Raw genomic sequence first — 17,506 nt, 5'->3', positions numbered from 1 at the left:
TGCATGGGGAAGATCTTAGATTTATAATAGCTGTTAGCACAAGAAAGGCAACAGATGAGGCACTGGCTGGAAGGTGGTAAACTGGGTCCTGATGCTGGCACAGAACCAACAGTTCCCAGGAGATTTGCAAACAATTCTCTATATCCTTGCGCATCAATCTTTCCCATCTGCAAAATGGCATTAGGAATTCTTGCCATCAGATCCTGCAAGCAGTCATTGCAAATTAAATCACTGGGCAGCTGGTGATTATCAGGTAATTTTAAACTTTTTTCAAGAGGAAAATACAAAAGCCTTTTACTTGCCCTAACAAGTTTATTTTAATTTCTAGCTTATTTTAATCTAGCTTCTCGGAGTGCTGGAAGAGGAAAACAGCTTCTACGTTTCAACATTCATCCTTGCCCCATTGTGAGACTTCTGACTTCAGCATCATTCTGTCACAGCCTCACCTGATGGAGAAGGGCAGGCTGGCTTCCCGTGCTTCACCGGGGAATCCTTGTTTACAGAGCCTACAAGTAATAGGTGAAGTCCTAGGGTACAGTTCAGAGACAGACTGAGAATATACAGTTGCTTTATTGGGAAAGAGGTGATCCTGAGTGACTTGAGAAGTGTTTTTAAGTAAATGAAGGGTTTGTGAAGGAAGGATTATGTTCTCCATATCTATTGAAAATAAAATGTCAAGTGTAAACTGATAGCATGATAAAGCACAAAGTGCACAGGCTTCAAACTCAGGCAGATTTCGTTTTAATTCCTGCTCCAAACTTTACGGTGTGACAGTAGGGAAGCTACTTAATCTCTCTGTGCTTCATTTTTCTTATTTGCAAGACACAGATTGTTTTGAAGATTAGATAAAACATAAATAAAGGGTCCAGAAAATATGTTTTAATTCACAATTAACTAATGTGATTATTATAGTATTTAAAGTAGCTTGCAGGGTTTTCTTTTTTTCTTTTTTTTTTTAATTGACAGATTTTTATGTGGTACATATTGTGATAATTTAATACATGTATGTAATTAATCTGCTTAGGGCAATTAGCTTTTCCATTTTCTTAAACACACACCACACACCATTTCCACTTCTTTCTTCCTTCCTTCCTTCCTTCCTTTGTTTCTTTTTTTTTATTTTATTTTGGAAGTGCTAGGGATCAAACCACCCAGCATCTCAAACACAAACATGCTAGACAGGTGCTCTACCACTGAACTATATCCCCAGCTCAGACATGTTTCATTTCTTTGAATTGGGAAGCTTAAACTTCTCTCCCCTCTCTTCTAATACTTTTTAAAATATTTAAATTTTTGTGAACTCTAGTCACACTACAGTGCTAGAGAACATTCTAACTTACTCTTCTAATGTAACTGTATTTTGGTACCCATTACCCAACCTGCCTCTAACCTTGCTCCCCTCTACCCTTCCCAGCCTCTAGTGACCAGGGTTCTATTCTTTGTTTGTATAAAATCAACTTTCAGCTCCCATGAGTGAGAACATGCAGTACTTGTCTTTCTGTGCCTGGCTTATTTCACTTAACATAATGACCAGTTCCATCCACGTTTGCACAAATGACAGAATTTCATTGTTTTTATGTAGTGTTCAGATTTTGATGAGACATAATGAAAACTTTTCACACTATCAGAAAAAAATAAATGAAGCACTGAACTAGGCTCACGAGGATCCATGATTCTGTTTTCCTGGAGTCCTCATGCAGTAAAACAGCCCACTAGGCAGGACAGACAAACAACTGTCTGCCTGAGCAGGGCAAATGATGAGTCAAGGTCCCTTCTAGCCCAGTGAGGAGCCAGAAGGACTTCAGCACTTTGCTAAGATGCCATCAGTACCTCCTGGCCAGTGGGAAATCCTATAACATGCAATGGTCTTATTCTCCAGGTGGAAGTGTGGCTGTTTCCTGGTGCACAGGTCTAATGCTGGTCAACACGGCCTACTTCATTATACCTTTGTACCTCCTGTTTCCATGCTGCTCAGACATGTTCTTGAGCAGGGACCCATATGCTCTAGCCACAGAGTCTCCTCTAGGTCATGCAAACACACCTAGCATATGCCTGTCTCTGCAGTTGCTATTTTCTCTACCTGGAATTAGGTACATACCTGGATACTTCCCGAGCATCAGTCATAACACTCTGTCACAGAGACTATCACTGGCTGCCCTACAGAAGCGGCTCCCATGCCCATCCTACCTCTTAACTGATTTATATTTCTCTTAACACTGGCCAACAACTGACATATATATATTTCTTGATACCTACACAATATAGACAAAAAACAATCATCAAGGTATATTTAGAGGGCAATTTTCAAGGGTAAGGTGAACATTAATAGGAAAATATTAGCTTTAGGAATCAACCAACCTTAGAAAAAGTGGCCGAATACTCTGAAAAACAAGGACTCTAATGGAAGAAAATGACAAAGAAAAAACAAAAAACAATTTTCTAAGTGCCAAGAAGAAAATAAATATTAAACGCTACTGGAGATACAGAAGGAATGAAAGAGAAATAGCTGAATAACTAACGTCAGGTAGGTTTGGCTTGGAGACTGGAGACAGAGAGTGTGTATAGAGCAGAAATTCTTAACTTTGGAGATGGTCCTTCCTGAAAATCTGAAGGAAACTATAGAATTCTCCACCAGAAAAATGTGTATCTGCTCATCCACACACAGTTTTACATGCCATATCTTAGAATTCACAGAAATTCAATTCACTTGAAATCCATTCATGGAGTCCCAGCTGAAGATTATAAATGCCCTGGCCACATGAGGCCCATCAATCATGAATGTCCTACCCCCAAGAATCACCATCCAGGCAGGTCTAGAACCTTCTATGAAAGCCCAGCTTCTGTATTTTTTTACCTCCTCATCACTATCTAGGTCTTCAGTGAGCCCAGACTGCAGAGCCTCGGAAAAGAGGCCACAGGAAATAGCCTTTGGTGACCTGGACATAGAATCTAAGCTAGTGGGGAGGAAGAGGAAAGAATGGAAACAATAGGTATTCACTCTTCAATGGCTTACCTTTGAAAATAGAGGCCTTCGTATTGTTTTAAATGAAAGCTCCTGAAACAGGAAAGCATTTGGCTGGAGGCCCACAGGCCTGAGTTCTAGTGTGTCTACCACTAATGAATCACTTGACCTAGAACATATTACTGGATGTTGTTATCAGAAAACTGGAAGTTTAAGTGGATTCTCTATTCAAAGAATGTGACCTTAAGAATTTTGAGGTAAATAAAATTTTACAGAAATCTAAATGTGTTTTGAATATATGAGAGTTTGGTAAGAAGTGCTTGCATAAATCATTTTGTAAAGGAAATGATCACCATGACTGATTTTTAACATAAATCTGAGCTATAATATAGTCGTGCATTGCTGACAGGAGCGCATTCTGAGGAATGCACCCTTAGGCAATTTAGTACTTGTGTGAACATTATAGTGTCCTTACACAAACCAGGATGGTGTAGCCTACCACCCACCTACCTTATGTGGTATAGCCTATCGTATGAGCAATCTGTCCTTGACTAAAAACGTCATTATGCGGTGCATGACTATATAATGAGCTACATATTTCATAAAGTGTTCTAAATATAAGTTTCTGGTTTATCCAAGAACTCTGGCAGAGAGAATACCAAAGATAACTTCTGACAATCTGTCATCCAGATGTAAAGAAATGCCAGCAAATTATGAAAGACGTCTGACCATTAAAGAGTTGTTGCAAAGCCTACGCACTATGAGAGACATACATGTCACATTTGCTGATATGGTGTTGTCTAAATCAGATGGAATTTTCTAATGGAATAACCTTACATAGATGTGGCTTCCTTAGCCATTTCAGCTCTCTCCTTATTTTCCATGGCTAACTAATCTTAACTTTGCATAGGAAAAGTACGATAGGAAGAATTTAGAGAGAAGAAAGAAGAATGAGCAGTCAGGAAAAAAGCAGTCTCTTAAGTCCAGTTTCAACAGGAGTACTACGAACGTCAGCAATGCCTAGGAGTGTCACCAGATAACAACCTAGTCACACTGACAGGGCAGGACATCAAGCAAGGCCATGTTTTAGAACCTCTCTTCTCCACCCCACCCTGACACGATGCCAAAAATATCACTTGGTATTTTATTCCACCTTCTAAATGCAGGTAATTGCCACCGGTGATAAAATGCCAGGGGCATAGCGGGACTAGAAGGAGAAAACCAGGGAATTCAGGGTTCTGTTCTTGAACTGGAAGAACAGCTTGTTCCTTTACAAACAGGAGGACGACGTTACCACCCACCCCCCAAATGTATATGATTTGTGGGATAAATCCCTTTTGTTGTGCTAGAGTTTTACATTCTCTTCCCACACTGTCTTAAAAGAATAAACATTTCTTGAAAATTGTTGGTTAACAATCCCATCCCACAGTTGTGGAATGGAACTTCTTAAAGCTTGAATTTATGCATATTATAGATTAAAATGAATAAGTAAACATTCATATGTTGTAAATGTATTTTTTAAAGGAAAATGCTAAGAGTCTTGAGTTTTACAATCAAGTAGCATTCTACTGGTCTCAGTTTGAAGTGGGTTTTTAAGATTTGCTTAGCTTCCATTTTTGAAATTTCCCCAAAGTACTGAGAATTCAACATGTGTTTATTAAAAACAAAAACAAAGAACTATGGTAGTATTTTCTAAATACAACACTGCCCTGTGTATGAAGAGGTGCCTTTACTAAAATTTATGTTAATGTTGTTGCTTCCAAAGAAACTCTTCATTCTAAAGCAGGAAACAGTTATGTATTTTGTGACTATTTCTTAGAGTACAATGATTAATATAGTTTTATAAATGTTAGCTCATAAAGGTAGTAATTTTCTGTAATTTTTTATTTGTCCACAACTCCTCGTTTCCTGATCATGCAAAACGTAGGAGCTATCACTGCAAGTGCTATAGACACTTATAGATACTTACCAGAGAAAAAAAGTAGGAACTTTTTGATAATCAATTACCATATACCCTGTTTTAAGAAACTGAATTACCAAATATGATTGGGAAGAGGACAGCATGAGAGATTGAATCTGGTGATGGGGATGGTGTCCACAGTGAATTTGGAGATGCGCCTATAGGGGGCAGATTTTTCCGTCCTTGGGTCAGCTGTCAACTTCTCTTTGCAGGGGCGGGGCGGGGGGCACCCCGGCATCTTCAAACCATCAGGAGCCATTAGCCCCCAGGGAGGTATGGGGAAAGTTGTGTCATACAGAAAAAGAACATCACTGAGTCTCTTCCCAGTTTTTCTTACCTGTTTCTCCCAGAATCTCTGAATCCTTTAGCAAAAGGGTTTCTGTCAATTTTTAATCTGGTGATCTGAAAACAAACAGATATGAATTGTTTTGAAATTAAGTGATTTCTTTTTGTGCTACTCCCAGAAAATTAACAAAAAAAAATTATATTAATAACAGCTGTTGCTTTTATTTAGTTTCTTTTTAGTTTGAGATTTAAATTGAAGTTTGATATAGGACTTGGGCCTGGCATGCAGATGTGTGACTAGTTTCTCTCAAATCCAAGGTTTGCCCAGTATGTGACTGTAAACTCTCTCCTACTCACCTTCCTTGCCCCAAAATGGTGATAAATCACTTGCCTAGATAGACCTTGAAAGGAAAAACTGGGCAATGGTCAGGTCTATGATACCTGACATACAGAGGCACTTTCAAAATGCATGTTGAATGAATGTCGTGCAAGTGACTAAATAATGAATGAATCAGACCACCAGATGATCGACCTCAGCCTGGAAGATACAAATGATAGACTACTACAGTTCCCATTTCCCTTAAGTTGTGCTTTTCTCACCACCAGGAATTGTTCATTTAATGACCTGAAATGTTCATGTAAAACAAACAAACAAAAAAAAAAAAAAAAAAAAAAAAAAAAAAAAAAACAGTGGTTAGACTTATGCTAGGCTTTTACTGCAAAGGAGAAATCTGTAAATGTTTGAGTGGGGCAGGACGCAGCTCATCTCAGCAAGTCTTCAAGACTCATAAGCAAATCAGAAGAAAGAGAGAAGCTGCTTAGGCTGAGCCAAGCTGGCACATCCACTTGCATCACCTAGGTTGGACAGGCCCTAGGGCCGCCTAGTTTATGCCCCAGTGCACCCTTCTTAGTTCCAACAACCCCTGCCATGATTGCATATATCACCCTCCTGCCTCTTGACTAGAACAAGCCTGACCAACATATTCCATATGCACCCTAGTGTTTTTTACTTTCAGCCTCGGCCATAGGAGGCATTTTGAAACCTTTGTGTCTGAACCAGATGTTAATGTCTTACTACATTCAAGCCATAGGGGTGGGAGCTTAGGAAGCTGTGGAGAGACAGGAAGGCACTCTCAATGCAAGGTAATTCTAGAAAGAAGAAAATCTCATTATCTAAGACCATCTTCACTTTTCTGAAAACTGCAGAACTTATCACTTAAGACCACGACACTTATCTTCTGTGCTGTGACTCTCTCCTGGTCCCTCTTCCAGCTCACTTTGTCAGAGCGGAATTTCCCAAAGCCACAGCCTTTAAAAGTCTTTCAAATGCAATGTGAGATTCTGAGGAACAGACTCTGACTTGAAAGAACCATGCTGCCTTCAAGGTTATTTTTCTCCCTCAGCGTTCCTTGCTTCTAGAACGGCACACTAATAACGTAGCACTAATAATGTAGCCAAAGCAATTTTACATCTATTTTATAGACCAGAGCAGGAGCCTGAAGGTTTGGCTTTCTAAAGTCCAGTGTCTGCCATGTGAATACTGTATTGAGTTTAAAGAGTGTCACTGCTTTTCTGTGTTTGACTTAAAATCAGTTCTTTCTTCCTTCCATAATCCACAGCAATAAACCACACACCATATTTTCTTTTCAAGTTGGGGTTATAATATTTTATTTTCTCTTTCAAGTTGGCTTATTCTGTCCAACTCATTTATGATAGGGGTTTCTGATATATGATTGTGCTGCCACGTTTTGGGGGCCTCCGCAGACCCTGTAAATAAAACGACATTCTTATTTCATGGGGCGGCGAGAAATGGTTGAAAACCTAATTCCCACAGCTCGCTGGAGCCCAGGCCAAGGGGTCTGCGTGGAAATTTAATAGACAAATACCATCAAATGTTGGGGAACATAACACTTCTGTCCTTGTTTCAAAGCTTTTAATGTGAGATTTAGAGAGTTTTATGGGGAGCAGAGTTGTGTCGCTCATTATTTATCATCAAGGGTCTTTTGTGTACTAAGGGTGATAGGAAACAGGTGACAGAGTGATGCACAGTTAGTATAGGGATGTGTGTCATCCCTTTCCCCATGGACAAGAAAAGAGCAGGCATGTATGCAAATAGAGACAATATAAAACAGAAGTCCATCAGGTTCCCAATGAAGCAAAGCGCCCTGACAGCTCAGAGGAAGTCACAATCACACCAAGTTGAAGGGCACTGAAGTCTCATTGAGAGACAGTAGATGAACCAGGCCCTGAAAAAATGCATAGGATTTTAACAAAAAAAAAAAAATGCAAGAAGATGAAAAAGAGACAGGGGAAGCATTTCATAAGAAAGGCCAAATACCAGTCAGAGTGTCAAAGTGGGAAAGAAGTGCACATAGTCAAGAAACACCGACGTGTCCCATTTAACCAGAGCCTTGGCTACGGGACGAAAGAGAAAGCTCTAGAAGCTCGCTTGAGGTCACAGCATGAAAAGCCTTTACTACTTTAATGCTCAAGCATTCAGATTACTCAACCAGCAGAAGAGACCAATTTTAGTTATATAAACCAAATTATGATCCCAGTTAATGCTGGTGCTGAAGACTTTGGCTATGTGTACAAAGGGAAACAGGGGACGTGTTTTGGAGAACTAAATCAATGTATTCTTAACCTCAATAATCCTTAGTTTCGTCCCATGATTCCCAGATCAAGAGGCAGCCCAGTTGATTCAGATCTGCTGAGTGTCTTCCACAGTACAGAAAGATGCAAATGACAGCTGAGCCGTAAGGCTTGCTGTCCCGTGGAAAGCAAGGATATAATAAAAGATGAATTCTTATCAGGTAGAAAAGGAAGTTAAAAAATCCTTTCCCTCTGAACTGGGTGCAGTGGTGAATGCCTGTAATCTCAGGTACTGATGAAGTTAAGGCAGGAAGATCACAAGTTCAAGGCCAGCTTGGGCAACTAAGCAAGACTCTGTCTCAAAATTTAAAATATTATAATAAAAAGGGCTGGAAATATACTCAATGGTAGAATGCTAGCCTAGTGTGTTTGAGGTCCTGGGTTCAATCCCTAGGACCAAAAAAATAAAATAAAATCCTCCCTTCCCATACCATAGTGGAGTATGAGATAAAAGAAGACAGAAAGGGGAAAGCAAGCAGTTAGACGTCATGTGCCTTAGCTCTCAACTCCAAGAGACTTAGGAAACTGGCAGAGTGACCTCCATATACACTTAGGGGTGGCTGGCCCTGACACAGATGTGCTACGGCCTCAATAGCAGTCAAACAGAGGGCCTGGGTAAGACCTGAGGTGAGGCTGAGCTAGCAAGGGAGACCCATGAGGCCCTGACCAAGGCAAGAATACAAGGTTCAATCTCAGCAATCTCTTAGCAGCAGAACTTATCGGCATCAGGGAACCAAGGAAGATCAGACCAGATACCCCACAGCGGAGGACAGTGAACCTAGTGAATAGCACAGGGACCAAAGCAACCATGAAAATGATACAAAAATCTGTTACCTCTAGCCTGTGAATGCACCATACAATTAGAGGTCACGGAATACAGCAGAGAAGGGGCAAAATAACAAAAATTAAACACACCCAAAATGACTCAAGTTACACGAAGAGATACTGACCCAAAGAAGAAGTATAAAGTTACACTGTCCCTTACCCTAATATATGATCCAGGGATTTTTATAAGAAGCAGCTATAGAAATGTATACATGTATGTATACATATGTATTATTTTATATAGCTACATATGTTCTATATATTTTTCTACACCCAGAAAGAGAGCACATTTGACTAGTTAATTTTTAATCCTACTTCACAATTACACTTAACAATCAGACCCAAATATGACTGTCTTATCTGTACTTTCCTGTACTTATCATCTCTTGACTGAACTACTCTGAATGACCTCAAAACTGATCTCCTTTCTTCCCCTCCTGTTGTGTCCAATCTCTTCTCTACGAAGCAGCCCAGGTGATCTCTGCTAATGCATACCTGGATCATGACATTCTCTCGGGGCCAACCACTGTGCAGAATTCAGTGCAAGCTCCTTATAGAGGCTGCCTCCAGCCCACTCTCCAACACCACCCCATTCCTATGCCTTGGTCCAAAGGCTCCAGCCAAAGTGAGCTGCTCTCAGCACTGAAATGTGCTGAGCTCTTTCCCTGCATCAGGCATTCGTCCTTGCACTATCCGTGCACTCTACTTTTCACATAACTGACTCGGGGCTCTAAGTCTCAATCTAAACATGTCCCAAGAGATGGCTTCCAATCATCCGCCTCCAAAATAGGATACCTGTTCATCTTTTTAACTTTTTAAGTGCAACTTTTTTTTTTCTTTTTGGTACTAGGGATTGAATCCAGGGATGCCTAGCCACTAAGCCACATCCCCAATCTTTTTTATTTTTTTATTTTGAGACAGGATCTCACTAAGTTACTTAGGGCCTCACTAATTTGTTAAGGTTGGCCTCGAATCTGTGGCTCAAATCTTCAACCCTCCTGTCTCAACCTCCTGAGTTGCTGAGATTACAGGTATGCACCACCACACCCAGCTTAAGTGCACCTTCTCTAATTCCATCTTTGCTCTTGACCCAATTGGTAATCATATACTTCTTTTTTTAATTTACATATTTACTCACTCTCTCTCCTTTGAACTGAAAGTAGGACCCATATCTATTTTAGATTCCAATTTATTAAGCAGAACCTACTATGGCACATACTGTTCCTCAATAGATATTTGTTCAATAAATACTGAGTGAATGAATGACTAAGTGGGAACCAGGGATCAGCAGTCTTGAAGCCATGACAAGATTTAGAGAGTCTAGACCTAACAACTCCCTTAGTTTTACTTCCTTTCACTACAGGCATTACAGATAGAAATCTTCAATGTCCTTCCAATCAGAACAAGGTCTATCAACCCCCATGCAGCTAACACTATTCTACAGCTGTAGTGTCCAGACGTGGTCCAGTGATAAAGAGAAGACATAAGATAGAGAGGCTGTGAAGCAGGGTTTTATTTCCCCCCACTGATTTTCTTTTCATAAACTTTCATACTGATTTGTTTCTTCTGAGTTATTGAAGACTGGTGCAAAGTGGGGGCGGGTGCTGACTTGCTACCATTAATTTTAATCATTGTCACTGTCTTTTTTACATAGAAACATAGAAGCAGTTAATAAATAAGGTTTCTCTCACAGTGTACAGAGCAGACTTAAACAGCACAGTCTCCAAAGAAAGTGCACCTTGAATAACCTGCATATGATTTTACAGAACTGAGGCTAAAAGGGCCTTTCCTTATTAGCAATCTCTGAGTTTTTCTTATTTTTTTCCCATACTGCTTGAACGGTTTTCCATCAGAGGGAAAAAAAATAATAATAAAAAAAAAAAACCTTAGCTTATACGAAAAAAAAAAATCTGCATTGATTTAATTGGAAAGGTAAAGCAAAACTGGCTCTAGAGTACAGGATATAATGAGTGACTCAGAAATCCTATAGGATCTGCTTCCACAAACCTGGCGGTGGTTTCAGAATTCCAATCTGGTTCATGTAGCCAATTCTCATCAAGAAATAAGACTATAACCTGGGGAAAACGGGGCTACGTCTTTTTGAAATCTAGTTTCCTGTTTGGGAAAAGGAAAAAATGAACGTTGAACAGTCTTTTCCCATAGAGAAGACAAAGACTGCAATGGAAATTCCCCACTGAATCCACAAGGACACACAGTATCCGTGTCTTCCAAGAAAAAGCAGAGGGTATTAAGTCACCTTTATTCCCACTCTACCAACCTACTCTTCACAGTGAGATTCTGGACATGGTATACCTTTCCCCCTTCCGCAGACTTATTGAGTTGGCATCATGAGAGCAAATAATAGTAAATAACAACTTCAGAATTCTAGAAACCCTGGGATCTACAAGTTAGGCAGCAAGGCTATGAAGATAGGATGGAAAAGCATAAAATAGCCATGAAAATCAGAACACTTCATTCACACTTCGTATCCAAAGAAGAAGTTGTGGCATGTTAGCTAATCATTCACTCAGGTATACAGTCATTTGCAAAGCATGTATCAGTGCCATGTGCTCTGGGACAGATGCAAGTATCTTAGAATTATGGACATGCCAGAATCCTTCATCTTAATTTATAGTTCTGGGCTTTAGAACTTCACAGGCCAATTCTAATCTCTCCCCAACATTTGAGGTTTCAACATTTATATCCCAATTTTTTTGTTCTACCATATAAAGAAATTAACATCTCTCTACTGTCCTGCTATTTCATAAAACAGATGACATTCTATATCAGAAAACAGAATAATGATTAGTCCTATTAAATTGAGTATTTACATCTATAAAAAGTCTCTATATTGGCTTTATTTTTCTCATTTTTCAGGGTACCATAAAAAACTTCTCCATAGACAGACACTGATTCAGACCAAACCATCAATTTGTGAATGAGAATCTCAAGGTAGAGTGCTTTGTCAAAGGCTGTACTGTACTGTCCATCAGCTGCAGAGTTGGGTCTAGAAATGCAACTCTCTAAACTCCCAATTAGTATTCTCTACCATATCACACACCATATTTTTCGGAAAAGGTACATTCATCTTCAAAAGGTCAAAATTGAGAGGAAGATTGGACACACATATACTAAGGTTTTCATACTAACACTGTAATGTGATAAGGGGCCATGAGAGAGGACAGTGCCCCAGCAGTTCTAAGGAGGCAGAGCTCATGGGAAGCTGAAAAGAGTAGAGGTTGCAGGGGATGGCATTTTCAACAAACTTCCAGAGCAGAAGGAATCCAGATAGATAAAGATGAGGGGGAAGAACATGCCTGGAAGAGAAAACTGCATGGAGAAGAAGCAAAGCAGCTACAACGTTCAACAGTAAAAATCAAACTACTGCACTCCTACAGATAAGTGATGAAAGAAATGGAAATGAACCTAGAAATTAAGTTTATGACTAGGTACAGAGGACATTCTTGAAAAGACTTGAGATCCTGGACTTTACTGCCCAGGCCCTAAGGGGTCATGGACAATTTTTCAGAGATAAATGATGCAATCAGTGCTGTGCTTTAGCAAGATCCATCTAGCAATGATGTATGGAATGGATCTGGAGACATTCTGCTTGCAGTCCAGGCGACCTGATTGGAAGCAATGTTGGGAGCCAAAGGTATGAGGAGTGCAGGGCCAGATAAGGGCAGAAACAATGAGATTAGGAAAAAAAATAAAAAAGAAAATATTCTGTCAGTAGAAGCAGAGTCTAGAGGCAGATTGCACATGGAAAGTCAGGTTTCCCACCTGAGAGACAAATAGGAAGTCATCCAAAACACAGACTTTAATGACAGGAAGGATTGGAAGGGTCAAAAATGAATAGAAGAATTGGGAACATTTTTACCAGAAGCAAAACAGGATGTTCCTACCTCTTCAAATGAAGAGTTGCTAAGAATGTATTGATCCAGAATATTGGAGGAATTTCTTAAATTGTTTATAGACATGAATGTTTAGAAACATGAATGTTTTCAGAAATCTAATAATTTTTGACATTTGAAAAACACGTGTTTTGGCCTCAGTTTGAGGGTTGCAAATTGCTTCTGATCCTCATTAAAAATCATGCAGAAAAAAAGAAGAAATTAGAATTCCAGAGTTATCAGGGACTTTGGAAATCATAGGCCAACTCCTTATTCTAGAAGAATTGGAAGACTAGAGAGAGAGACAGTTATATAACTTGCTCAGAATGACATAGAGAGCTAGTGAAAATTTCAGGAACAAAGCCCAGGTCTCCAATTGCTGTCTAGTACGTTGCCGTCTCTGGAACAAGATACAGCTTTTCCTTAGGAAGGTTGGAGACATTTCAGTTATTTCAGTTCCATTCCTTCTACTGTCCTTCCTTCCCTGAGTTCCTCCAAACAAGTTCCTGCGGACACTGAGGACCTACCGCTGGCTTTCATTCTCTTCACTCTCAATAGACCTCCTAACCCTTCCCTTGAAAAGAAATGGGCCAAGTAAACATTCTATAATGTCAAAGGGAATAAAAACACAGCAATCGGTGAATTCAGCTCACAAAAGAGAACAATTGCTGCTCCCCAGGTCTTTAGTACAAGTCTGAAATTTACTGTTAGGTAATGGCTCCAACCTATAGGATACAGGCCTCAGTTTTCCTGAGGGAAAAACCTGTGGTTATTTTTTTTATTAGAAGGCAATGTATTATATTAAATCATATCTACGCAGCCAAAGGGAATGTTAAACAATCGTGCTTGTTGATTTATCCAGGGACTGGGGCTTGTTGAACAGGCGAAAGCTGTTATCTTGATCTCAAAATGAGCAGAGTTGAGTTTGACTCATCTATTTTGAATGTCAGCACATCATGAATTCATCAATAGGACATGAGGACAGAGAGACCAAACCAGTTAACCTATTGATCATAATCCCTTCTAGAGCCAACCGTAGCTCCTCCAATTCCCAACAATCCATTTTCTGTCTTAATGAGCAGTTCACCCTTTAAACTCGGCCACTCTGCCTTGCTCCTAGGTAGCCCCAGTCACCGAGCAATGCAGGCTGACTACCACTAATTGTATGCCAGGTCTCTGTGGGTGAATTTATGCACATTCCTTCATCTAGTCCTGATGCCTCTATGAGGCAGGTACATTTTCAGGCCAGGAAACACAAGTGAAAGGGGTCTGAGGAACTTACTTAGGGTCACACAATTTGTCACTGGAAAGGTCAGAAATCAAACCAGGTTTATCTGCTGCCAGATTACATGACCTTAAACATGGCATTCTGCCCCCACCTCAGCCCAGATGTAGGCAAAATATTTATCTGTGTGGAATGTACTCAGATGCTAAAGGCCTATACCAAGAGAAAGTGCAGGAAGGGAAAGGGACTTCAAGTCCCCACGTTTGGTCCTCTTTCACTGTCGAAAAAAGCTATAATTTCTGACTTTTAGCTTGTTTGCAGTAGTGCCTCCCCTGACCTCTAGAACTGACCTCATTGAAGTGATACAATGTCCACTCTTCAGGGTTTTAGTTTGTTCTACAAACTAAGTCCTAAAGTCGGAAAATTTATTGCTACATCACTATCCTCATGAGAAACTAATGATTAAAATAGTAGCTGGGGTTATCCTGGAAAAATTCAATCAGTTACTCAAAGTACTTAGACTCTTTTTTTGGATAGGTAGGGAGAACTGGGGACTGAACTCAGGGTACTCGGCCACTGAGCTACATCCCCATTCTGTAGTTTATTTAGAGACAGAGTCTCTCTGAGTTGCTTAGCACCTCTCCGTTGCTGAGGCTGGCTTTGAACTCGCCATCCACCAGCCTCAGCCTCCCAAGTCACTGGGATTACAGACATGAGCCACCATACCTGGTTCAAAGTACTTAGACTCTTATTCCCCCTCTTCTGAGCCAGGGTTAATCCCAAGGTTCCTGTTATTACAAAAGCTATATCTATGTTGCTGCTTTGTCTTGTATCAGAGCTTGAAAAATCTTGATTATTAAAGTTTCCTGTATGCTCGTCCTATGGCCTCTGAAATTCCACTATCTAAAGTGTTTGAAAATGTGTTTAATAATTTATAAATCATACACAAAATAAACTAAAGCTCTTCTAGCTTGGGTCAAATGTGGCACCACAAGGACCATCTGAAGTTGAAAACACTTTATACCTCCTGAGAAAGTCTGACATTCATAGAGTATTGGACCTTTACTAGACTAAGGAATTATCAAATTCCTCTGAGGGTAAAGAAATCTAAGGAATATTGTACAGTTAAGCCAGAAAAGACAGAAATTTTCTTTCTATCTGAGACAAAGATCACATAACTCACCATCACCTGCCTAGCACATAGTATTTAATAAATAACTAGTATATAAATGGTTTCCTCACTTGCTTTGAGCACAAAACAAAGTATCCAATACAAATGATATTAATTATAATAGTATAAGTTCATTTGGCTTTGAGCAGTCACCAAATAAAAATATGCTGATTCATAAGCAAGATAAACAAAAATCTCTGTGCTTCAGAAAAGGATTCACTACAGGATCCTTTTAATTAGACAATATGCCAAAAGATAAAGTGTGATTTACAAAAATAGGTTTCACATGCAACTTGTAGAGAATTTCATAAAGTAAGACCACTTTTAAATCCATCCAGCCACATTCTCTTCAAAAGAAGAACAATGTGTAGAAGCCCACAGTAATTCCAGACGTGACTTCCTCTGCTCCTCCCCCATCCACACGTCTCCTGCATTAATCTGGCTAGTTCCTAAGTGTGTGTCAATTTCAGAAAAAGTGTCACAATTCCGAGAAAAGTTCCTTATTCCCCAAACCAAGAAACATCCCTTCCACATGTTTGTCATTAAAAATTATTCCACTGTATCATCATTATGTATTTATAAACTTCACTCAACTGAAAATTCTTCTTAAGGAAAAGAATCATCCTGATCAGCTCTATTTCTCTACTAAGGCTGAAACATAATAACGCCTCAATAAATATTCATAGGATGAATTAGTGTATTGCAGACATAAAAACTTAAAAGAGATCTTAGGATGTGGCTGGTGATCATATGGAGGTAAATTTAATCCTCAAGTGTAAATGGAAGTGGTGAGTCTTAAATAGTTTGATGGGCTCGATGGCTATGTAGACTGGTAGAGCAATACACAGAAAACTTCAGATACGAGGGAAGGAATTACAAAGGAATTCCAAAAGATGAGGATTGCTTGACAGGATGTGGAAGAGGTCATGAGCACAGGTACAAGTACAGAGAGACATGAGGATATCTCAGGAGGTTTGGTCCTCTTGGTCAAGAACAGTGTCTCTGGCCGGGCATGACGGCGCACGCCTTGTAATCCCAGTGCTTTGGGAGGCTAAGACAGGAGGATCAGGAGTTCAAAGCCAGCCTCAGCAAAGGCAAGGCACTAAACAATTCAGTGAGACCCTGTCTCTAAATAAAATACAAAATAGGGCAGGGAATGTGGCTCAGTGGTCAAATGCCCCTGAGTTCAATCCCCAGTACAAAAAAAAAAAATGTCTCTGGTCTAAATGAAGATACACTTGCTGTCTCCAGGCACTGCTGTATTTTCACCCCCAGGGCCCTTTGTGCACTGAAGTCTAGTGTTTGTCATTCTGTCTACCCACTGATGTGGAGAAGAACTAAGCATTTCTGACCAAAAGGAAGAATAAGCTCCTTTAGAAGCAGAGACACTCAAGGGCAGCCTCTTACCTGCTGGTTCTGATACGCTGTGACTGTGGTGAACACAGTCTCGGGGAAGTTGAATGTTTTCACCCCATCCCCCACAGGGACAGGCTTGGTGGGCGAAAGGTCACTGCTGAAGTCCTTGCGAATCACATGAACTCGAGGCTGGTATTTGTGCATAGAGTGCAGAATGATCTGAAATGAGAAAAGGACACATTACGCTAGGTTTGGTTTCAAGGTCCCTCTCTATCTTTTCAAGTTCTCATGCAAAATAAACCCAGGATGGGAGCATTATGGAAAGGATACAGATTGGGGGTGAGATATACAGAAACTGGAAATCAATGTACTCACCCACCCCACCGTAGGAAGGACTAAGTCAATACAGAGCATTGTGTGGAAGCATGCTGCAAAGCATCCCCACCATGGGTGGTAGATGTGATTTGTTTGCTTTAATTGGAAAAATGCTGAATGACTGTTCTAGCACCAGAGCACAACAGTCCACTAACAGGTCTCAGAACCTCTGCTGTGTGACAGGCTGTTGCCTCCAGTTTCACATTTCCAGCATGGGTTCATGCTATCTTTAAATCCTATATGCTATTATTTGCACTCATTACTGAATTTATGGAAATTCTTTTATGTCATGTGAGTATGAATGGTGTGTGTTCTCATTCCTTCAGAAATCATCATTTCCTTGAAGATAGGAGCCATGGTTTTAGCTTCTTCAATCTTGCCATAGCCCCCAGTATGGATTCTTGCAATGAGTGAAAATTCAGTATATGTTTCCTTGCCAGAGATAAATTAATAACATCAGTTCCTCTAGTTATATCTGCAAAACCTTGAGACTTGGTGTTCTCTTGTAAATTCACAAATTTCTTAACAAATAAGCCAAAACTGTCATTCACTTGTTTCCCTTAGTTTATTGCCCCGTGAGTTATTCTACTGAATGTTGTGATTTCTTTTGCCATTGTTTAATTTGTCTTGTGTTTCTGTCTTGCTTCCCTGACTGAACCGTTAAGTCCCTGGAGCAAAAGGACTTTGTCTGATAAACACAAGCTGATGCATAGCAGATGTTTGCTAAATGTTAGATTTGTAATAAATGAAATTTAACTGGATTTAAAAATAAAAACTTTTGTGCTCACTTGCTTAAAATGAC

The 17,506-nt window shown here is 39.9% G+C and overlaps 1 protein-coding gene across 1 annotated transcript in view; it reads right to left on the bottom strand.

The window, feature by feature from the left end:
- Positions 1-17,506, bottom strand: part of Tbx15 (T-box transcription factor 15) — a 108,413-nt gene that overhangs the window by 24,484 nt on the left and 66,423 nt on the right. The window contains exons 5-6 of the mRNA XM_046458295.2: positions 16,381-16,548; positions 5,260-5,324 (exon numbers count right to left, since the gene is read on the bottom strand). Coding sequence (XP_046314251.1) covers positions 5,260-5,324; positions 16,381-16,548 — 233 coding nt within the window. The remainder of the gene's footprint in view (positions 1-5,259; positions 5,325-16,380; positions 16,549-17,506) is intronic.

Source organism: Marmota monax, unplaced genomic scaffold, assembly GCF_021218885.2.
Source record: "Marmota monax isolate L192 unplaced genomic scaffold, Marmota_monax_Labrador192_F-V1.1 WCK01_AAM20220418_F8-fsc00087, whole genome shotgun sequence".
Taxonomy (NCBI): domain Eukaryota; kingdom Metazoa; phylum Chordata; class Mammalia; order Rodentia; family Sciuridae; genus Marmota; species Marmota monax.
This window is presented reverse-complemented; position numbering and strand designations above follow the sequence as displayed.